The sequence below is a fragment of the Rana temporaria genome, chromosome 5 (assembly GCF_905171775.1).
Source record: "Rana temporaria chromosome 5, aRanTem1.1, whole genome shotgun sequence".
NCBI classification, from domain to species: Eukaryota; Metazoa; Chordata; class Amphibia; order Anura; family Ranidae; genus Rana; species Rana temporaria.
The window spans coordinates 286,930,486-286,955,304 of NC_053493.1; the positions used below are offsets into that span (position 1 = coordinate 286,930,486).

At 39.7% G+C, this 24,819-nt stretch overlaps 1 protein-coding gene across 2 annotated transcripts in view; it reads right to left on the bottom strand.

Moving 5' to 3' along the window:
- Positions 1-519: 519 nt before the first annotated feature.
- LDLRAD4 (low density lipoprotein receptor class A domain containing 4) overlaps positions 520-24,819 on the bottom strand; it is a 415,207-nt gene continuing 390,907 nt past the window's right edge. For both annotated transcript variants that reach the window (XM_040353920.1, XM_040353921.1), the window contains 3 exons: positions 21,820-21,974; positions 11,727-11,780; positions 520-10,726 (listed from right to left, as the gene is read on the bottom strand). In XM_040353920.1, the coding sequence (XP_040209854.1) occupies positions 10,184-10,726; positions 11,727-11,780; positions 21,820-21,974 (752 nt within the window). In that variant the 3' untranslated portion in view covers positions 520-10,183. The remainder of the gene's footprint in view (positions 10,727-11,726; positions 11,781-21,819; positions 21,975-24,819) is intronic.

The following is a 24,819-nucleotide window of genomic DNA, read 5'->3' on the forward strand; positions in this document are numbered from 1 at the left end:
ATAGATTATACCACAGGAATCTGTAGGCACACGCTGTTTTGCACCTAAAGCAATACCCAGTGTTAAGATTAATCTTTTACACACAACATTTTTTAGTTTTAATGGCCCCAACATGGCTGAGAATACTGGGACAATGTGCAAATATTCTTATGTGAAATTATTTCAAAAAAACTATTATATTATTGTGCTGGTGGGGAAGTGGAAAACAGCATATCACTAGCTGTACAAAGTATAAAAATACTGCGAGAAAGCAGTGCACTTAAAGTGCAATATCTGTCCATTGACGTAAAACATCAGATCAACTGGTATTTGAGTCAATACTAGGTTGGCAAGAGATGCATTTAAAACGAAATAAAAATATTTCTTGAACATGGTGCAAGAATAATACTGGTCCAACAAAGTGATAATCACAAGGCAAGAATATCGTAAGCATTTTACCAAACCGTTAAAAAAGGAATTAGAAGAAATTAAAAATAAACATATGAAACATTTACATCAAGAAGAATATAAAAGCATAGATTTGTTCTTTGTTCTCCTTGTGCGATATTATATTGATATTTGATAGGAAAATAAAATACATAGATTTCTGTCATCGGTATGCAATATTTGCAAATCTTACAAAAAGGACTAGATGCGTTAGGCATTCACAAATTCTATGCCACTTTGTGTTAAAATTGATATCTATACATTATATTACAGTATTAACAATGAGTATCCGTTTTCATTCTACCCATTGGGTAGGATATGTGCATAAAATTCAAGTTATATACAGCTTCTAAAATGTTTCTTTTAAATCCAATAAGACATATGAGACACTGAAGTGAAAAAAAGCACCTTACGTATGAAGCACAGCAAAAATGGAGGTGGAAAAATACTTTTCTGATCATACAACGAGGCTCCATAATAAAACACAAGAAAGAATTCACAAAATACTAGAGGAGCCGTTAACCCTTGTAATGTATAAAAATGCAACCACCGTTTTTCGATTGTTAGAAAATCGAAGAGTCTGATTGACTGCTGTGGACAACACCTTCCCTTTTGCTTCCTCCTGAATTTCTACATAAAGGCAAGAGTTTTCATCTATACAACACATTGCAAAAGTGGAAAAGTATGTGCCATCAGTGCAACATCTAGCACACTTGGATACTCTATATGTCCACATTGGCAGCAAAAGCAGCAGTGAATTAGCAAACAAACTTAAAGCAATTTTTACTCTTTTGCGCTCACGTTACGGGTCTGTTGTAAAACTACTGACAATCATTTTTTAAAAGTAGTCTAGTGACTACATAGTTCCTTCTCTTCTATGTACAGCAATTATATTACACTTATCTATAGTACGTTTTCTATTTGTGTAAATATATACTTGTTAAAGAAAAAGAAAAAAGTAATTTACTGACTTGAGCGCAGGTTTGCCCCATTATCACAGTGTAAAGGCATACGCTGTATCATGGTTAATAAAATAAACAATTTGTAAATAAGAAAAAAAAAAGGATGGCCATGACGACTACAGAATAGGTGTACTAATATTAACAATGAGCACCCCAAACACAAGTTGTGGAAAATGTATAAGCATCATTAAAGGTTTAACCTCTTCTGTCCAAAAACATCATTAATGAGTTTCCGTATTTAATACTTCAGATCACACGTAAGGAGGATGCGGTGGGTAGCGAGGCAAGCAGGGCAGGCACCGCATGTGTGACATTTATTTCAAATAAGATTAACTGGGGTGCAGTTTTTCAGAAAATGTAATCATGGTAAATATTATATTCAAGAGCAAACCAGAAGTGAAGAAAGGAAATGTGGAACGTTTATAATAACTACAATATTTTGGTAAAAGGACAGCCAAACATCCTTCTATAATTGTTCACCAAAGGTCTGGAATGAGTTTCTGTAGATTTGTTCTACTGCTGGTCTTGTTACTGGCCATCAAGAAAAGCCATGCAATGGTAATCTACCATTGCATGGTAGAGGCTGATCTTTCGTGAAGGCTCAGTTCACAAAGCTAAAATACCAGGATAAGCATTTTTTTTCTTTTTTTACACAAAGCAACAGTAATTTTCAGCTAAATCCAATGAGATTTGAAATTACATTCACATAGCTAAAAATGAAGATCCTTGTGTAAAGCTTTGTGAATTGAGCCTCCGATACTGCTCAACAGCCTAAAACGCATCTGGCTTGTGAAAGGTGCAGAAGTGCCAAAGCCTACCCATTATTAAAGAATTCCAGGCATGGTATATTTTACAAATTTTTTTTGGCCCAGCTTGGATCAATGTATTTATGGTATATACACCATAGCTGGATGATGCCCTCGGAAGATTAAAAATCGCTAAAAAAAGACACCCCTCCTTTAGTGATCTCCATGGATTCTATGCTGAGAGGCCAACCTGATGCACCGATACTATTCAGAGAATGCTTTGCAATTCCTGAAAAAGGTGAAACCGCTGACTGGAAGGGGTTCAAAGCGTGGGGTCATCACCACGCCTCTCCAACTTGGCCAGTCAAAGAACGCTTTGCATTCAATTCAGAGAATGCAATGCAGTCACTGAATGGTGTCCATTCTAAGCAACTGACCTCTTCTATTCTCAATGCATCAGTATGGGACCCAGATGCAAGTGGAGATCAATAGAGGTAGTGGTGTCTAAGTCAGTGTTTCCAGCATCCATGGTATGGCATATACATCCGAGCTGGACCAATGTAACTATGTACAAACAATGCCTGGAATCCATCTTTACATAATTTTACTATTAAGGATTATTCTATGATCACTACATTTGACATGGTATTTGACCATTTTAAAGCTGTATAGTAGCAAGGCATTTTGTGGCCTTTATGTGCTGTTGGACCTACTGCATTATTAAAGGCATTATAAACCTTCCTACCTGCACCTTGTGTTTTTCACCTACAAAAGATATGCGTTGATCATGTAGTTTCATATCATTTAGTGAGTCTATAGAGCAAATCTTCCCATTCCGAGCCCAGCCATTTTAGTTTGTGCTTAAACACAAAGCATTTAGCATGGTTTCAACATGGCCTCTTTCTGTAGTCTGAGAGCCAACATTTCCTGTAAAGAAACTACATACCCCACAATCCCTTGGTCTCCCAGTCTAGCGCTAGTGCAGGCGAAAGTGAATTAAAGCTGACAAACAAGCATTATAAGATACATAGAAAGCATACCATGCAGCTGGAACATGTTTTAAAGTCACATTAGCACTCCATTTGTGATGTGACAGAGTAGATGACAATGCATGCACTGGATACTGACCATGAACAGGAAGTTGTCTTTTCCCTTTAGCGATTAGGGGACAAGCTAGCTGCAGCATAACATGGGCATAGAGCAGGGGTAGGCAACCTCAGACTGCCAGCTGTGTGAAACTACAAGCCTCATGAGACATTGCAAGACCTGACTCCTAGAGGCAGAGGCATGATGGGATTAGTAGTTTCGCCACAGCTGGAGTGCCAAGGTTGCATACCCCTGGCATAGGGGAATCAATCAGCCAAACCAATACAAGCCGCAGCCACAACATGTGAGCCCATTACAAGGTAAGGCAAACAGCACAGGGAATAGAAATAGCTAGTGAAAACAATAAAAATATTTGAAAGAGTACAATGCCTTTAATAATGAATGGAAATGGCGGGCTTTCGCTACAACTGGGGAGACATCTGTAGATTGCAAGTAGTAGGACATTCCACAATATTGGAGCTTTGTGAATACCCCTTGAGTGATCCAAATCACTGTCATATTATGGGAACAATTTGCAGGAATACGAATATGTAATATAGTTAACTCATTTGCACAACTTAAAATAATTGGTTTTTATTTTCAAGTTTCATTTTTAAATTTGTTGAACCTGGCAAATATGTTGAAACCCAAAATTGAAATATGTTCAAATTGCCCCATTTTCAACTAAACATGCTCCTCTTTCCTTCTCTCCACCAGGAGTATGGTAGTATGTGACTAATTTCACGTGACAGGGTGGGTGGTGGCCATTACAAATCACCCCCACTGTCACCAAGGAAAAGTTTATAGGCCTATACAAGCTACTACTTGAGCAGCTTGCAGCTTACAACAGGTGGCTTATTTTGCTCCTAGCATCTAAAAAGGGCAATGAAGGAAGGGCATGTATGTGCTCCTTGGTAGAGGGTGGATTAAAGTGAACCTGTTGCTTTGCACTGCATAGGCTTCACTGTTGTCCGATATAAACATGTCCCCATTTAATAAATTTATGTAGCCATTAAACAAAGTTCAGTTAGTATAAGGTACCCGACTGTCTATATTCACTTCCTGGAATCCTATGTTCAGACTGGGAGAGGGAGGGCATGCACAGAGTCAGTCACATTAAAAGTACTGTGAAATGCAGTGGATCCCAACACTAAAAGGGGAAAAAACAGTCATTTAATTGTCCAATCAGTTTTGGAGTGAGGTTGATGAGCAATCTATATTGCTTAATGGCAGTGGAGAAAACGCATTCACTGCATTGAATATGTTGTTTTGCATGGGATCACAAATCTTTTGGAAGGTAGGACATTTCACATATGTGGTTTATAACGTATCAAGCTGACTGCCTATAGTTCCATTCTACGTAGTTATCCCAATAGCTCAAAATCAGTGACACAGCATAATGACACATCCATCACATATCCCTAGTAAAGCATCATTCTAAGGTGTGAAATAAGTTCTAAATCAAAATCCACCCATTGTTTTTTATTTGCTCCATTTGCCAGCAAATGCGACTTCCAAATAACTGCTAAATTCAGATATTTTTTCTTTCACTCCAATAGAATCGTGCATCAGACAAGGTTTATCAATGGGTAAAGCTGGACACTTTAGCCGACAATAAAATGATGTACTTCACTTTCTCTACTCTGCTTCTCTAGTTACTATGATGAAGCTTTGTAGGTATCCAGAATTATTAAATGTACCATTTGGACTATCGTTTTTCCAGCATACGGCTAGTCACACCTGGATGATTTATACTCTTGTATTTTGGCCTTCAGCAAACATAACACAAAAGCACTACTTTGCACAAAGTGCCCCGACGTTATAAATAAAATACATTTTGTAGACAAGTATAATTGGTGAAAAATGAGTTCCATTTTAATTTTGGAACAGTCCCCTCCTCCTGCACCTCCTGTGTAAAAGCGCAAACAAAATGCTATTCTATCTGGATGATGAGCAACAGCATCAGGTTTAGCTGATGGTGCACATAAAAATGAAAAACTTGGCTCTGGAGCTACCCAAGAGAATAAAGGGGGGGGGGGATCGTCCATGTAACTGCATGAAGGTAACAGTAGGGGTAAAATTTGTCACGTAAAATACTTTGAAAGCTGAACTCCAGGCCTGTTTAAAGGCCACAAAGTAATGCAGCTCCATATTAAAACCCATTTTTTTTAATGCAGGCAATTAAGTAGATTTTACCAACTCGTCCAGTACCATGTACAATGGTGCTCAAACTGGGAATGGGAAAATCTACAGAATGAGCCAATCAGTTGTGCTGAAATGCTTGTGTGTCTACAAAGAAAATACTGATAGGAGGAAACAGGAGCATGACAGAGAAAATGATGAAGTTATTAGAGTTACTTAAACGGCAGAAAAGATTAGGTCTCCTTTCCTGCCAGACAGGGCTGTGCCATGTGGCAGAGCAGTCTAAATTTTAGGAATGACTGGGCAGAAATACACATCTTTTGTCAGATAAAAACAGCTCTCATATGTCATTTGTTTAGTTGGTTGCCTGAAGTTTAAGAATAGAGATTACACACTTTAGGGGAAGTGCCGTTAGGCTTTTTTGTTTGCTTCAAACAGGTTTTGCATTCACATGCAAGGCTATATGACACTGTAAAACCTGATTTAAGCAGGCCAGATGCAGATCAAGAGGAGGTCAACTGCAGGTCCAAGCACCCGTCAGTGAATTCTGAAGGATCCCGGAAGAATCCCAAATTGAGGCCATCGGTACAAGCCCAACGTCCATCAACACAAATACTTAGACAGATAAAACTTTTTTTTCCCTTTTCAATACACATTTTGTCATTGATATAAGTGTGCTTAGCCTTCTGATTCATTTAACACTGATATCTGGACACTCCTATAGCCTGGCTCAGAGTCCTAGAGGAATTTGCTCAAAGCACAAGTGCCAAGTTACATAAATAGCAGCTGGTTTTAAAGGCCCAAAGTCACTAGTAGTGATATCTTTGTGCCAAATCATCCTTGTAGGTTGTTAGAGAATAATTTAAAAATTTCCTCCCTGGCATCCTTTTTAGAAGACACACTGACCACAGGTAATGTAGTAGCCCGTGGCATTCTGGACAAACAAGCCAGCAATTTACACAATTTACACAATCTAAAACATTTTAAAGCCTTAATTTTTTTTTTCTTGTTTTAAACTTTTTTTTTTATTTTACCAATAAAAATGCTTAACATATAAAATCAAAAGCAGACAGCTTGAGTGTGTTAAATTGTTAACCAATGTAAAATGGACATCAAAAAAATAAAAAAGTGATGGCATCATTATGAATCAAAGTTATATCCATAACACAAGTGGCCAAACCATCTGATTTTCCTTTTCTCAATCACAAAAAGGGTTAAAATAAGAGAAATAAACACTGCTCATAGATGAAAAAATGATAAAAAATTGCTTGGAATACCAAGTGCTGTAATATTCTGGCTCTCTCCATTATCCAACATCCAACAGCATCGTAAACGTGATAAGCCATCTGTCATACTCTACTGCATAAGTGACGCTGAAGTCGTTACCTGCACTTGCTACGAATCCCTGTGACAGAGTCCAAGTTTCAGCAAACATGTTGTCAGAGGTAAACTAAACCAAAATAACCACTATGAACAGATAGACAACTACCAGATATCTATGAACAACAGAGATCAATGAGCTCTACAACTGTATTTGTTCATTGTGCTCTCATAATTCCCTATTCTGCTGCAAGTGAACATTATTTTAGCCACCAGATGGTAATTAAACACGCTGCCTTGACTCCATACAGCATTTATCTGACATACATAGTTTGGAAACATAAGCACAGGTGTTGATTTAATATTGGTCCACTCAAACATTCTAAAAAAAATGCCTGACTTTGTTCTGCTGCCAGTTCACCACTGATATAGGTGGCTTTTCATTCATCATTATGAGTAAGATCCAAAAATCCCTTTGCAACCAAAAATTGCAATAATGTTTACTGCCAGTAGTATTGTGAAGTAAACTTCTGGTGGTCAAATGTAGGTGCAAATAAGAAATGACTCATCAAATAGGAAGAGGCATTATACCATTCAGTGACTTCACCCACATACATACGGCACCTGGTGTTATTTCACCATTAAATAAGAGGACCCATCTATTGACGATCAGGGTTAGGCAAACAATGGTTTTCCAGTTGGGAAATTTAAACTTTCAGTACATCTCTACACCAAATGTTTGAGGTATGGACAAATATGGAAGCTGTGCTTTAAAAGAATGTGGAGAGTTAAAGCATCAGTTGACCCCAAACTGAAAAACCAGCCTCGGGTCAACCATTTCTTTATATATGATGCTAGGAGAAAAAACACCCAATAGCCTCTTAGAGTTCACAGTGAGGACCGGAAGCAGGATACCCTTGCCACAGCAATCACCTTTACCAAACTCGCTTTGAGTCTTGTTCATGGCTGCATGTTCTATAACGCCAAATAAATGAAAGTCCCCAACAGGGAGTGTGGCACTGTCTTTTGTTAGATGAGAACCAAGTCCAGTTGCAGAACATTTACAATTAAGGGAATCTAAGAAGCCAGTAGGTATTTCAACCTGGCAACAAAACCGTTATAATCTCCACTATGGTTTTAAAGTCTTGATGGCCAATTTAAAAGCAAATCGAAATGGACATGCTCTAACCCATAAACACACCAATCAAAGATCAACTTTCAGCAGTTTAGCTATATGAAATCTGTATGGGTGTAGCCAAGTCCTATTGGTTCCTGTACTCTTTGGGCCATTTCTACTATTTTTATTAAAGGAGAATGTAATTAGAGAGGAGAGCTGAGTGTGGTATGTTAATACTTCTCATGGTGCTACTATACACCAGTTTAAAAACCATGTCCCTCTTTTTGTCCCCCAAGATTGTTGGACTCCTGTGGACATCATGCGTTTACAAAGGCAGAAGCACTCATATTCTGATGGAGACCGGAAGTGTTAGGTTGATACGTTTACTATGGAAAGGGTATGGTGGCCAAGTGCATTTACACAGCACACTCATTTCACCCAACTCTCTGGTGGCTACAATTAAAGTACCCTTTAAATAAATCCCTTTGTGAATTGCAGAAAACCACATGGAGCATACAATTGTGGATGGTAGTCCTCCTTTGTTGGACATCTCAAACGTTGGGAATCTTAAGCCCACAGCAACAGGAAATATTTCAAGATAAATAGAGACTAAAAAAATACCACATTTCCCTTATGTAGGATAATCCGAAGTTAGTGCAACTTTCTCTAAGGGCTAGATTCACTAAAGATTTATAAATTGAGCATTATACCCACTGTTAATTATCATTCAAACAAAAAATACTGATTAGCATGTGAATAAAAATAAACAGTTAAAAGGAAAATCGCATGCTACATTGAACATAAATACAAGCGGCACCAATATCTTATCTGAGCTTACAGTTCATTTTACACTGTTATTAAAATGAACATCAAGCACCAATAATTTAGGAGCTGTCCAGTGATAAGCTGGTGTGGTTACAAAATTGGGATGGTTAATCTGTTTGATGTTTTTTGTTTATTTTAACAGTTTCAAATGAAAAGATAGTGTGCCCCAAGATACCATCCCAGCACATGAACCCGTACTAGCTGCAGTCACTCCCTTTGCTATTATGCCGCCAGCACATGTGCATGTTAGCTTCGGCCCTGTGTTTCTAGAGGAATGGGTCCACAAAAACAACAAGCAGCCCCGTAATGGAGGCCAGGTAAGTTATGAATCCAGTCAGTTTCCCAGTGAACCCGTCATGCATGAAAATTTCTAAAACAGAAGCCACATAAAAACATTTATAAGCACATTAGTAAAGAGATCTTGTTTTAGAACAAAGTAAAAATCAAATCCATAGGGTTATTGGCCTTCCCTGTTTGCCCTGAAATGAATTGGTCTTGAATTCACTATAGAGCACTGGTATGAGAACTTGGAAAACTGGTAAATTGCTTCATGCATTTAGCAGAATTTTTCTTGGAAATATGGAGGACTAAATGCCATATGGATTTATTTTCACATTCCATAATTAAATGGTAAAGGTGGTATTTTGATTACAAATGTTTTTCCTAATGCAATGTTGGCTTAAAATTTTCCTTAAACACAATTTTTGTGTAAGAAAAAAATAAATGTACAGAGTCTAGCATACTTTAGCAATGAGTCAATGTTTTCAGGGGGTGGCATGTTTCTTCCTCTGGAAACACAAAGCAAAGCTAAATCAGGCACCACACACTCATTAGCCTGGCAGCTACAGAGGTACCAGCCCATATTCTTCCAGGACTGGTACCTCTGGGGAGGGGCAAACTTTTTTTTAAATAAGTAAGGACTTTATAAACTTAACCTATGTTTCTTCACACATAAAAAGGTTAAAAAAAATTACGAGTTGGGCGTTAGCTTTGCAGGGGGAATATTTCATATAATGTTACTTCAATTTAGTGAATTTAGCCCTAAAACAGGTTTAATACACAGTACATTCATTCATTCCATTCACTAATTTCATACACTGTACACATGCCTGGAATACGGTATAGATTTCTATGAAATATTTAGCACTGCACTTTTACGTTCCCTACCACAACACTGGCCATCTCCCTAAAACACCATAGCACTTCTAAGTTAACACTTACTTGTTCTATGTGACTGTCATCAATGTCAGTATAAAATAAGCTCTGCAAAGTTTGAGTTTTGTGCCAAGATCTTGCAAAATTTAAATAACTGAAATATGACAATATAAAAATGATTCTTCCCGAAACAAATCATGAACAGAAAGGACGTGTATATCATTCAATCCATTTGCATGCTTTCCTCTGACTGGTATCAGATTATGCATACATTAATATGTGCATTTGGTTTAACTTGTACCACTTGAAGCTCAAAAACATTGGGCACTTGAGCTGTGGAAGTCATGAGACAACCATGATGACCTCTTGCCTCACACTGTGGAATAAGTGCAGGTAGGGAGGATTCAAACAAGGTTCCCTGGCTGTCTGTCTTTTGCATTGACAGGAACTACTGTGCTCTCTGGATCGTTTGCTTGAAACGCAAGTCTACTACTTGTCTGAGAAGTGGGAGAGGTGTTATTTTGCTGGTGGTGGAAATACGATGAGCCTGGATAGTGTCCCATAACTTCACTGTAGGTTGGTGGTGGCCCTTCCATTCGGCCATTGCTGCTATAGTTGGTTGCACTGATGCCCGAATTGCTGCTAGGTGGGCAGGGACCCCCATTGTACATAGATATATCTATTAAATCACTGTCAAAAATGGTCCTATTTGGAGGTGCTCTGACAGATTCTCTGTTAAGTTCCATCTGCTGTTCTGGATCTCGTAGCTGCAGAGTACATGGACCCTGGTAGGGTGGAGGTTCCTCTCCATCAGACAGGGAAATAGTAGGTGGAAGGTCAATCTCATGCTGAATGTAAGGATATGTTGGCTGGAAGCGGCTAAAACGATCTCTCTGCATAAAGGAAGGAGTTGTGAATCTGTCTCTTGACCTTGATGCGTACATGATCTACAATAAAGCAAGACAACATTGACATAGAAATTGACATATTTAAAGAACAGCCATCATCCAGAAATGTTCAACTGGTGAGAACACAGAGTTAGTGAACACCACAGCAAAAATGTATCAATTAGCACAGTGGTCATAAACTCCTGTCCTCAGGACCCACTAACAGGCCAGGTTGGCAAGATAACCAAAATACATTCCAGGTGATATCATTTGCCCCTCAGTGATTGCAGTATTATAGTCTGCATCTTCCCAAGGTAATACATAAAATCTGGCCTGTTAGTGGGCCCTGAGGACAGGGTTGATGACCACTGAATTAGCAGATGCTTGTCTGAATTACTTCTGCTCTGCCGTTTTGTTTTTTTCTCACATATTTTAAGGAATTCAATGAAAAAACACTCCACTGGCTGCAGCAAGATTCACCTCAAGCTCATCCAAAATGTAAAAAAAATAAAAATGAAATCTATTAGGGAGACCCCCTTGTAACAGTCATGGCAGGTGGGCTGATCTGGGAACTGTGGTGCAGAAGTCTCACTGTAGTAAGAGTTTCCAAGACGTGTTAAAATACGATGAGGGATTTATTAATCAACCATCTGTCAAAATTAAACGTTTGGAAGGATTCATCCTTTAGTGCTTAAAGAATTTACAATCATTCCAAAGGGAGTGGTGCACTTTTTTCTATTGCCAAGCAGGGACGAGAAGGTACTAGTAATGGCTGTTGTTCATAATTGGTCATACATTTAAAACAGTAGTTCCTTACATGTAGATATATCCAAGGTACACATGGGCCTTGGTAGAAACATTTATCGGATACTAAAGCAGAGAAAATGAGCATGGTGTGATCTCCCTGATACTTGGCTAAAGTCAATTAAATGCAAAACCATGCCCACCAAGCCAAAAGAAAAAATATTTGTAGAGAGTATATGGCTACAAAAGTGGAAGAATGTCAGTGCTGAAAGTGAAAAAAAAAATCGGATAAGAAAAATCAAATGTTAAAACACACCTCTGATGCTCCTTGTCGTGACTCCACGTTATCTGAAGGCCATAAACACCTTTCCTGAGAGAGAAGGAAAGAAAGTGTTATTATAGTACATATAAATTGTACAAAAATACTACAAAGGGTGAGCAAAATATATTACATATAGGTGATTAAAAGTAAGCCAGGTGATACCTCACTCTCATGCTCTGTTTACCGAATACAGTGTGACCCCCTAATTAGAGTGGTCAATATGCGCTTTTGTGGAAAAACAATCCAGCAATCTCAACAGGCAAGAGGGTTTCTCTCAGAAGTGGCATCAAACAACTCCAGCACCCAGGTAGGGGTTCACACACAATTCCAGGGCAGATCCAGGTCATACATAAAAACAGAAGCACTCCGATACTGATTTTAGCATTATTACACCATCGGAGTGCTTCTGTCTTTATGTATGGTTTACGGAAAAAAACAGCATTGGTCTCCCCCAAAGCATACCAGGCTCTTCTGATATGGTCTGATATGGATTTTAAGGGACACTCCAAGCCAAAAATAAAATTAAAAATACGCGTATGGGGGTCCCCCCCAAAGTTCATACCAGACCCTGATTCAAGCATGCAGCATGGCAGGTCAGGAAAGGGAGGCGACTTATCGGAATCTGGAAGTCCCCCCAGATCCGGGTCCCCACACGTGAAGGAGTAGGGGTATATTCACCAAAAAAGTTGTCAAAAGAAATAAAGGTTTTATCTTGTTCCTTTATCAAAAAATAAATGTCGCTTGAAGTAGATCCAACGTCAATCACGAAGCCCACCACACTGCTGAACCCGAAAAAAAAAGAAAAAAAAAAAGACTTCACCCCGATGAATGCTCCTGCCGACTGCCTGCTCTGTGGTCGGACAGTTCTTAAATAGCCCAAGGAAGGAGTCTCTCGATGATGTCACTTTTTTTTCAGCGTTATTTAACGCTTAGTGAATTGACCCTTTTGTCTTCTGAAAAGATGCTGGTGAGAAATCATCATCATACAGTGTCTGCTTTTCTATGCTCCCTACTTATTTTGCTTATCCTTGCCCATTTGTAGAGCATCGTTATAATAGAAGGGAGATACATTGTTTTTTTTTATTTGAACTGTAGCATGTGCCAAGGTCTTTCACAGCTCTGGGTGGGAATGTATAGATACAAATCAGCCTGGCATAACCCCCCCCCCCCACCTTCTAAGTGGTTAAAAAAAAAAAGGGAAGAACAGACTGTACATTTTACTAGTTCTGCTAGCTGCCTAGGACCCCTGAGAATCTCTTAGGTCTCTCGTACAAACCATATATAAAGGCCTGCGTTTTTCTGCACTAGGACACTGCAGGCCTCTGCAAGCCACATGGAAAACAATTGTTTTCTTTGCGTGTGGTTCACACTAAAATGTTGCTGTGATGTGCGGTTCAGCACTGTATGGGATTATGCAGCATGTCTGAGGTTTCTGCACATAAACTTGGAGAAACCAACAGCACCGCTCTGCACTCCATGGTAGTGGAGCAGAGCAATACCGTGCCGGACCACAAGAAGAATCAGGTGGTGAACAGGAGGGGGTAATCAGTGCAGCAAGGGGCAATCACAGAAACCGATTTATTGTACCCGCCTTTTCCGCTGCACCGATCAACCCTCCTGCCCACCATTTGATTCTTACTGCTGCTAGTCACCCCCATCCCTCCCAGCGCTGCAGGCTTCCCTCCTCTCCCGGCACCTTTGAGCTGCTGCAGGGAATCAGTTTCATTTATCTCCCCACCTGGAATTTGGCTCCCTATTTTCTTCAAAAAGCATTTTGAACCTGTCAGATAATCCCCTTTGAACTCTTATTTACAAGGTTGTCTTCCTCCTCACCATCACCTTTGTGAGTGTGTGTCTGAGCTTTGTCCTGTAAGGAACTCTCTGAACCTCACATGAGGACACGGTAGCATTAGGGCCTAGAGCAGTGATGGCGAAACTGTGGCACGCAGAGCCCTCTCTGCGGGCACCCGTCACCATCGCAAGTTGCTGGATCGCTACCCAGACCTGCCTGTGAATGGTGCCCGGAGACCGGCCTGGGTGGATTGAAAACCCAGGAGTGTGCAGTCTGGTGACCGCAGGTAGAGAGATGCTCTGGCCGGGAGCTTCACTAAAGTTGATCCCAATCACTGCACTGAGCTGATGCCCATCACCAGCTCTATATAACGGGCAGTGCTGTGCTCAGTGGAGTGTGTGTGCTGGTGACAGCTCTACGGTGTACAGAGATTCACCATGTAAGTGACTTTGGTTCTAGAATCTGATACTGAACAGGTTGGTGTAGTCTGAGCAGTGCTGGGTGTCACCACTGTCCCTGGAGGATGGGCATTACTGGAGGCTCAGAGTGAGGTGCACAGGCGGGAGGGAGTGCTGCACCTCAGGGGGGGGGGGCGTAACTCCTGGAGGGACCATTAATGCAGCGGACCATGTGTGATCTCCTCCCAGGGATTGAACATATGGTGGAGTGAGCGAAGTTCTGTTCTCTCCCCCCACCTCTGGATGCAGTCGCATGACCTCTGACATGTTGCGTTGTACATCTGTTGCAGTTTGGGCACTTGGGCTCAAATAGGTTTGCCATCACTGGTCAGAGCTTCCAGCCTTCCTAGGGTTTTTTTGATCTTTCAAGCTCAACCAGAACCATTGTGCTTCTGTCCCTCTGTTCGGCACTAGTACATCAGGAGATTTCCCATTATTGTCTGGATGTAGTTAGAGCTGTGCTTGTCTACCTTACAGTCATTCATTCCATTAGAAACACAGACTCATCATCCCTGATGGTCCCTGCAAAGAGGAACCAGCTTCTTGTTCTACCCCGGCTCAGGCAAATCATCATTCAGGCTTATGGTCCCAAGTATTGGGTGCCACCCTTTCATGTCAATGCATGTCTTTTAGGTCTGTGAGCACTACTTGGGCTTTTCGACATCAGGAAATTGTTTACCAGATTTCCAAGGCTGCCACCTGGTCTTCTGTTCATTTACATTTTACCAGGTCAATGTTCAGGCCTCATCTGATGGAAAATTCCAGCATAAGGTAACACAGGCAGCTCTTTGAGCTGTAGGCAAGTCTCTGTTTTTATAGTGGGCCTGTTAGTGTTTTTTACACAGATTTTGCTCAGCCCTCAGTTTAACTGTGCCCCTCAATGAGCGAGAAAAAACGATTTGTTTCTCACCATAAAATTAATTTTCTGGGAGTCAGAAACACAGGCTCCTCCCCTGTTTATCATGTTGCTTGGTTACGAAACCAAGAAAGTGGGAGGAGTTATACCAGGAAGGTCAATTTTGTGTTTGACAGTGCCCAAATCTTCCTAATAGCTGCAGTATAATCCAGATATAATAAAGGGGTGGGTGTTATGGCGCTTGCAAAATGACAATTCCTAATGATAAAAAAATCTCCACAAAAACGAAATAAATGACTAGGGTCAATCCGCCACTAGATGTTGGTCCAAATATGTTCCACTCTGCATGTAAACCAAGAATACCACCCAACATAAAGATATGTGGAGGGTATAGAGAGTGGTCAATAATAAATACCTAGTATAACAGGTAAACAAATGTGCCCAGATAGTGCACAATGTTATTATTTACACCGTAAGATTAACCATAAATAAATAAATATAAAGGTAAAAAATAGCACGTGATAATAAGCTTCAAATCAGTGATAATCCAAAAATTGCTTCATCCATTAAAAGTGCATAGTGCAGTGCTTCTGTGAAAATAATGGTAAAGAGAATGTCCCAAAAAGATGCAAAAATAAATTTTTGATCAATATATGTAAAAAATTATAACATGCACAAGTGATCCTGAACAATCAAAATATTAAAGTGAACAATAATATTAATAATGTGCCAAATGATCCATGGATCTTTATGTTGGGTGGTATTCTTGGTTTACATGCAGAGTGGAACATATTTGGACCAACATCTAGTGGCGGATTGACCCTAGTCATTTATTTTGTTTTTGTGGAGATTTTTTTATCATTAGGAATTGTCATTTTGCAAGCGCCATAACACCCACCCCTTTATTATATCTGTATACAGTGCGTGAGCACTACTAGTCGTGGCTGCTGCTTAGTATTTTTTAGACTTTTTATTGGATATATATTTTATCTTTATTTTTCCCGTGGTTAGGTTGATTTGCGCATTAGTTCCCCCCTTTCTTCATGCAGTATAATCCAATTGTCTCCCAATTCTGTGGCTCCCGAACAAACTCAAAGAAAAAGATTTTTTGGCGAGTACAAAAATGCAATTATCTGGATGGAACTATTACAATGCAATACACAGCATACACAGATACTACAAATTCCTACTGTTCACATGTGGGATTTAATTTGAAAGCCTGTCAATGCCATACATCTCTGGAGAATACCTAAAACCCGTTAGCTTTACACTGTTAGGAGTTAATTTTATTGGCTGAGAAAATTAGGAGTGGGCAAAATTGTTAACTTAAAATTATTGGCTATTGAACAAGCTAATGAAAAGGAAAAGTGTACCGCGCTTAGGAGCAAATTAGTGAGGGTGGAGCAATGAACTAGGGTGGTATCAGTAATGAAAGTAACTCAGAACCACTGAGTGTGAATGTAGCTGAAGACTGCAGCCCCCCTAATAAGTAATCCCCTAGGGGATATTGAACAAGCTAACCAAAAACAACTCATCTAAGGGGGGGGGGGGGGACCTTACACAAATATCAACTAATATTTCCTTAAGCAACCATGTAAAATCTGCAAATATATACAAAAAAACTGAAATGCTAACAGAACTTGTAAAGCTCTAGATATGTTATAAAAGGAAAAAAAATGACTCTCTATAAACCTGTTCTGTCTTTAAGATCGTCCCCTTGGAATATCTGTTCCTGGATCTGGATGTACAGGAGTCTAGCGGTAGCATAAGCGACTTGGAACAGGTTTAGTCTACAGCACTTGATGCATACTTGACTGCCAAACATTTTGGATCTTACGAGTATGATGTTATGTAATCAGTGCATGTACAAGATGCTCACGGCCAGTAGATGGCACCGCTGTTACGCGATTTGTAAACTGATAAAATGTCAATAGCTGGTATCAGGCTAGTTAACGCTTTGGCAACATCCTGCAACATATCACATACAAATGATTTGTCTGTTTGTCTATACCTAGCCATATGCAATTTACTTTTGCATCATTCTTTTAACGATATACCACCAAAATCAATGGAGACATTGTTTACATTCTTTAAATGAAATATAAAAATATTTTCAGCCTAAACATGCATTTGCCGATTTTTAATTAGACCCAAATATAATCATAATCGTGACTATAATGTTTTTTAAACCTTGAAAAGGGTAGCCCGCAGTTGACGTAATGTGCACGTATTCATTGCATACTTGCACATTATGACACACTGCTCCAGAGATGAGGTGCAAGCAAGCTCCCCAACATCCACTCTGTCCCCATCAGTGCCATGTCATTTTCCTCTTCTTCAGGTCTGTGGTTTTCTTACTTCTTCAATTAGGGAGACACTGATGATGATATTCCCATGCATGCACTCAATCTATTGCATCTTAGCACCCAGCTTTATTGTGCACTATAGTGTGCATGCATCACTGTCAGTGTACACATTAAAACATTTGCTAGCAGGCAATTAAGATATTTTTGGCACAATAGACTTATAAATGCCCTTCTACCAAAAGGCACCCCCTGCTGGCAAAATGTTTCTGTAAGCTGTAAAACACTGATTGAAAACAAAAATTTACCAATATGCTACATATTTTCCCATCCAATCAAGAGCAAAGAACTTTGAACAAGGCTGGTTGCTTTCTTTTCAGTTTTACCCCAGGAAAATTGGTCACAATTTTATGTTCAGACAATAAAAAGATCAGACTGGACACTTTCATCAGTCTATCTAACCATCTATGCTGCTGAAGACAATTAAATGCAGCCACAACCTTCATAATGAAATCTAACAACGTAGCTGCAAATACTCCTGCAAAAACATCCAACACTAAACATCAATCAATATAGATCCTCGTTATGGGGCTCATGTTTTTTTCTTTCACCTATGTGAAGTACACCTAGCTTCTTAAAATGTAACTGTAGTTGGGGGACGTAAGGAGGCTGCGTTATCCGATCCCCACTTACAATACTACTTCCTTGGCTAAAACGTACTTTAGTACTTTTGGATTCAAAACAAGTATGCAGATTAGGATTTTTTACTTTGCACTGACTTCAGTCATCTGACAAAGTATTGAAGCTTCCGGAGGTGCAAGACCCCTTTCACACTGGGGAGTTTTTTTCAGGCGGTTTAGCACTAAAAATAGCGCCTTAATACCGCCTGAAAAACTCCTGCTCTGCAGTCTCAGTGTGAAAGCCTGAGTGCTTTCACACTAAGGCGATGAGCTGGCGGGACCGCTCCAAAAGTCCTGCCAGCAGCATCTTTGGAGCAGTGAGAGGAGCGGTGTGTGTTTACCGCTCCTTCCCATTGAAAACAATGGGACACCGCGGCTAAATACTGCCAGCAATGCGCCTCTGCAGAGGCCCATTGCTGGCGGTATTAACCCTTTTTCGGACGCCAGCGGGGTTTAAAACCGTACCGCTAGCGGCCGAATACCGTGCAATTCCGACGGTATAGCGGTGCTATACCCAGGGCTGTGGAGTCAGTAGATAAATGTTCCGACTCCGACCCCTCAGTTTTTTGTACTTCCGACTCCTCTGTATTAATATGCAAATGTATTTTATACATTCCTTGAAGGAAAGAAAGGCAACATACATGTCATTACCACAGGAGTTTTTATAGCCTTAGCTGAATGACAGCAGTTTTTCCAATGGTTTACAGCTTCAGTCTTGAACTATTGACCCTCCATTCCCTTCACTTATACAAGTGTCTCTAGTCCTGCAAAAAACAGATTTACTTAATCCCTTATCAGTGAGAGGCTAGGTTACCCATGGGGCGCTGCGTTCCCTGTAACAGCAGAACACAACACTGGAAAGTATAAGTATTGCCGCTCCTAATTGTGCGTTGCGTGCCATATAGTGAAGCACATGAAAGGCAATCTTCTTCACGGTCACTTAACGTGTTCGTTTTGCGGTTACGTGTGGCACTGCATGCATTGGTCTTTATTCTTACAGTAGAGAAGTCATTAATTATAACTTTTTGTGAATTGGGACATTTAAACTTGCTTTTTTAATTCCAATCTAAATTTAGTAGGAGTCGGTGCATTGGTTGCCGACTCTGACTCCAGATACCCAAAATCTCCTCCGACTCCTCGACTCCACAGCACTGGCTATACCGCCACTGCACCTCCCGCCCCAGTGTGAAAGGGGCCTAAAAGAGCTGAGCACCTAGCATTTTCAAAGTGGTTCATCAATGGCATTCTGTGTATTTTACCATTACATCTGTTTATATACACGGGAACGCCTATGGCTGTGTAAAATTCAGGCCCAATCAGGTATCAGCTATGCAGAAACAGTGTTGCTGGAGAAGGTCCCCAGTGCAGATACCTTAGCATAAAATAGTTATCTACATCAAGGGACCTGCCAAACCAGTCTATTAGGATGTAGCTGTAGCCAAGAGTAACATTTGGGTATAAATAGATAGTAATATCATGTACACTAAATTAATGCTGGTATCAATTTGATAATTATAAAGAGTACTTTAGGTTGACTTGTTTTATTCTTCCCCTGATAAATCTAGAACACTGGCGTTTTTTTAATTTATTTTTTGCAATGGGTAGATTTTGTGTATTATCTGGTTAATCATGGTGGATGAAATAGAATTAAAGGTTTGTTTTTTATTTTCTAAATAGGTATCTTTAAGCTAGTGCATTGTTGGTTCACTAAACTTTTCCTTTCGATTTCCCTTCTAAATGTTTTTTTTTCTTTGTCTGAATTTCTCAGTTCCTGTTTCTCCTCAGTGAGCTTGCCCCCATAATCTGAGCTGTTCTGGTTGGGGGTTAGTCAGCCAGAACAGCTTACTGAGGAGGAACAGGAAATGAGAAATTCAAAGGAAAAAAAAAAAACATTTAGAAGGGAAATTGAAGGAAAAGGTAAGAGAACCAACAATGCACTAACTTAAAAGGAACCTATTTGGAAAATAAAAAACAAACCTTTACAACCCCTTTAAGGTGTCTTACATTAACAACACATTTTCATTTGAAGCGTTTATACTAAAGAGATTTTTGTAGTATTAAAATAAACATTCCCTCAGAGGTTATTATGTAAATGAGCCTATTTGAAGCTGCTGGAGGTTTACTTCTAATAAAAGCTTGTGGTCATCATTTCTTGAAGGATAATTAATTCGGTACTAAGAGAAACATGTATTTTGTCATGGCTAACCTCTATTGTAAATACGATTACCTGGCTGTCATTGGAGCCAGCGCCTTCAATACATTTAACACACCGATTAGGAACAAATATGCAGATAAGGCGTTTTGACTTGAGTGGCTGCATGGTTGTTTCAGGTCAGTTATCAAAATTAGGTCAATAAACTAACTTTAAAAAAACAAAAAAAGTTCAACAAAGGCACCCTCCAAAACTATACTTAATATGAGTTTTCTATAATAAATTACTAATTTCAATAAGCCTTCTGTATAAGGTCAGATTCACACTGGTACGACACGACTGTTGTGTGACTGTCTTCCTACATTGCCCTGCGACATCGGTCCTACTTCCATCTAACTTATATGAACAAGATAGGATTTTGTGCCAACTTTGAGATAGTCTGACTTGTCTTTTGACCAATCAAACCAATCCCAGTGTGACAAATAGTTTTTCCTGCTACTGTAACCACACCATGTCGGATGTCACAAGTAGGATAGTTCGGACAAGGATCCGATTTCAATGATATTCAATGGGCTGAAGTAGAACCAAAGTCGGACCAAAGTAGTGCAGGAACCTTTTTCAAAGTCGGACTTGTGTCAGACCAGTTAAAATGGCTCTTAAAGGGGAACCATTGGTTTACACACGTTATGCAACATGCTCCCATAGTTGGAGCGTATGTCATAGCAGTGTGAACCCGGCCTAAGGAAGCCATAGTTAACCTAATCAAGAACAGGAATGGACTGGGATGGAGAATTACATGCTAGACATCTGACCAAACCTCAAAGCCATTAAGGCCCAACATTTATTTTTCATAAATCAACCCACAGGTGAATGTGGCCGTAACAACTCCTCTCCAGATAAAACGGAACAATGGGCTGGTGGTGGGAATATTTTTTACAGTCTGCTGGAAAATCTGATGCTTGTGAACCAATTGCATATGAAAATCAAAAATTTCCAAAATGATGTGCACATTGTAAAAATACAAAAAAAAAAAAACCACACAACCATTTGACATATGTAGAATAAAAGCATTGAATAGTTATGGTTGAGCTCCAAATATGCGTTTTGTTATTTCAGCTTGTTTACTGCTGCTGTAAATGGAGGACAAATTCTTGTCCTGAAATGACTGGTGAATATAAATAAATAAATGAAATTTATAAATACAAAGGACTTCCACTAGAATGGCTTCCCTGGAGCACCAGAAAATCCTGTCTACTGCCTATCCTAATGAGAAGTGACTGCCTCCTGCAGCTACGCCTTTCACCCAGCCTACAGAGCAAAGGCGCAATGTTCAGTCAGCTGTCTGGGTCATGCCAGACACATGCCTCCTATCACAAAACGCAAAGTGGAACCTCAATGCCAAGAGCTGTTGTAGAAGTGCACTGTCAAGAGGAAACTGTCCTTTACCCTTTTAACTGTCTGAATCCAAATCACAGCCAAACACAGTGGAAGGATGAATGTAAAAACATATTTATACTCGACTATTCAGGTAAGGACTCCATGTTATACTTGTGACACAAGTATTCTTTACAAAAAAAATATGCACACACCTCAATGGAATGTAAATAAATTGGAATTCACCTTGATTGGACTGATGTTTTCGAACTGGGGCATAAAGATTGAACCGGGTACCAAATCAACCAGGATTCCATCTGTTATTTTCCCAGACTGTTAACTAGTAAAAGTTGACTTTAACATCTTCAAACTTAACTTTTTTTTCCACTTTAGAATGATGATTCTTTATGGATGTTTCTCATGATCTCCTAATGCTATACACCATCAAATAGCAGAGAGGTCTACAACTCACCGGCTGTAGGGCTTCTTCCTGTCTTCTACTTTGGCTTTGTCTGTTAATGATGGACCACGTAGACAGTTTATAATGATTCAAAAGGCAGACAATGACAACCACCATTACAGTTATGACCACGATTATGATAATGATCTGGACAAACTCCAATTCAGCTGAAAGAAAGAAAAAGACAACATTATTGAGCTTTCCAAATTATGTAATTTAAAGTCACTGGGAAGTGTACATATAGCCAAATCTAGGGGTGGCTTAAATGCTTTGCCAGTCGTTTTTTAATTTCACATTTGAAGATTTCTCTTAACATTTTGTCCTGAAGAAGCAAAAGAAGAGATGAAATCCCTTCTCAGACAGCTTTCACTAAAAAAGGTTCCAAAACTTCCCCTCATCCCCCCAATGATAGCATATTATATTCCCATCACTATGTTTCCCATTGACAATGGTCACTGGGACAAACATAGATGGCGACTCTCCCTAGAGGGGACAAAGGCAGCAATGAAAACCTAAATGGGGTTCCAATTCTTTCCTACACTAAAATTAAAAATCATTTTTGGCTATACATACTACTTACATTATATTCAATACAGCAAATGCTTCCAATGTACATTTAAAAATCTTTACCATCATGGATACACCCAATAACATTCCCATAACATTTGTAGCACAAGTCTTCAACCATACACTGCCTGTGCTTCAAGATATTTTTAATATAATATATATATACACATACATGCATACATATACATACATACATACACACACACATGCATACATACATACACACACACACACACACACACACATGCATACACACACATGCATACACACACACACACACACACACACGTAGGAAATAGAACATACCATTTTACAACAGAGAAAAGACTGCAACAAAGGAAATACTAGGCAAAGCAAAATACAAGTATTTGAACACATGCAGGTCTAGCTGCTGAACCCAGATAGCACATTACGGACCTGAAACTAGCAACCAAAAAAGAAGTTCAGATTTCACTTGCTGCATGGTAATGGCTTACCAAGTAGAAAAGCCATGATCACAGCACCATAGCCTGTACCTTCGGCAAATCGGGTCAGCCACTATATTTCTATGCCCATTCAAAGACAAAATGGTCTAAATAAAAAAAATCTATGTAAGCAGGAACCGATGAAAAAAAAAAAAACCTTCAGGCTGTGTAAAGAGCCAAGAGAAAACTCCAGCAGCATGGATATTGTTTTCGAAATGAGAAATATTTCAGAAATCTAAAATACAGTTATATACTAGAGATGGTATGTAGGTACAGTGCTTTGAAGATAAATTCCTGAATGTAAAGAATGCCCACATCACCCATCGGGTTCCACTGGTTTACCAAGCACTCTCCTAGGTGTGACTATAAAGGAGCTTCTGAGATGCCAGTTTTACTGCTCCCTAAAGCTCATCACTTAGCTGGCAATGCTATGAAGGATTGGTGAATGCTTCTGCGATAGGATGAGACGGATACACTCTACCTTTCCACTACAAAACATGAAGAAGCAGCACTGGCAAGGAACCTCAAGTTGACTTTTAATGCCCTCTTTATGGCACTTAAAGCAGCACTAAACCCACCGATATAATGACTTCCTTAAAGCGTTACATTCAAGGCATGCCTGAATTATAACGGTTAGGCCTGATTCACACAACGTGCCCGGAAAGGCCAGGTGTAACTGTACAGAAATACATAGGTATTCCCTGCATCCCCATCCAGGCAGTTCCATTGAAGTCAATTGGAATGCAGCATCTGCATGCACACGCTGCGCAAGTTTGGGGACACACATCTGCATGTGCCAACATGCATATCAGACTGGGAGCAGTGGCTATGTCCGTGCAGCCACTGCGTCTCAATAGGCATCAATGGGACTACCTGCACGGGGATTAACGGAACAACTGTGCATCCCTATGCAGGTAAACACAGTCCTCCACAGTCCCCCTGCCAGAACACAACAGCCCAGCATGGGAGATCGCTTTACATAGCCGGATTGTTCAGGCAGCGGCTCAGAATGCAGCTGATGTACCAATGTCAGATCGTTAGTGCAGTGGCTCCGACGGGAGCCGCCAGTTTATACTATTAGTGTTGTACCAGGGTTAAAGCTGGCAACAGATAGATCGAAATACCCTGCTGAACTGGCCAAAATGTCAATCAGTGTGTGGATTTCCCTGTTTGACAGAAGTTGCTTGCTAGATCAACTTCTGTCAAATGAACAAGTTGGAAAACCTTTGTTTATTCTGACAGCACCAAGTCTTGCTGTCAGAATACACAGTCCTGGATAGGGGGGGGGGTTCTCCATATGGGAGGTTTATTTTTCTCTATTCAGGCTACTGGCTGAATGAAAAAAAATGAAAGCTTCCTTGACTGTTAAGTATAGTAAAATTTTGTTCTACTAAAATAGGAAAACTTGATGCACTCCAGTGTGTAAAAGGAAACATTTTAAAGGGCTAATACATCTCACTGAATTTGCCCACACCTTACTACTGATTCCTGGGCACATCACATGTAAGAAGTTTGTGTGGGCATTGGACGTGCTACATTTGCATTAATGCGGCTTAACAATTGTTCTTCAGTGAAAGGGTTTACACATTAAATATAATGGCTTATTAACTGAAAAAGAAAGATGTGGCAATCACACAATCATTCTTTTTTTTTTAAGAAATGAAAAAGCTAAATAAATGTTATTAAAACCAAGATATTTTACCATTAACACAACCTTTCATATAACAGGCACCAAGAGTGCATATGACTACTTAGGCTAGGTGAACATTTGTGCATCTGAATTTACATGTGTTTTTCGTGCTTTTGAAAATGCATTTTAGAGCATTTTTCATGTGTTTTTTGTTGTATATGGGTCCCACAGACAATAATGGGATTCCTTGCGTCGTGCACAGTCACGCAACAGCCAAAGCGTGACAAATCACACAGGTGTAAACAGGACTTGCTTGAGGAATAAACTAGATTTTATGACTGCTTGCCTGTT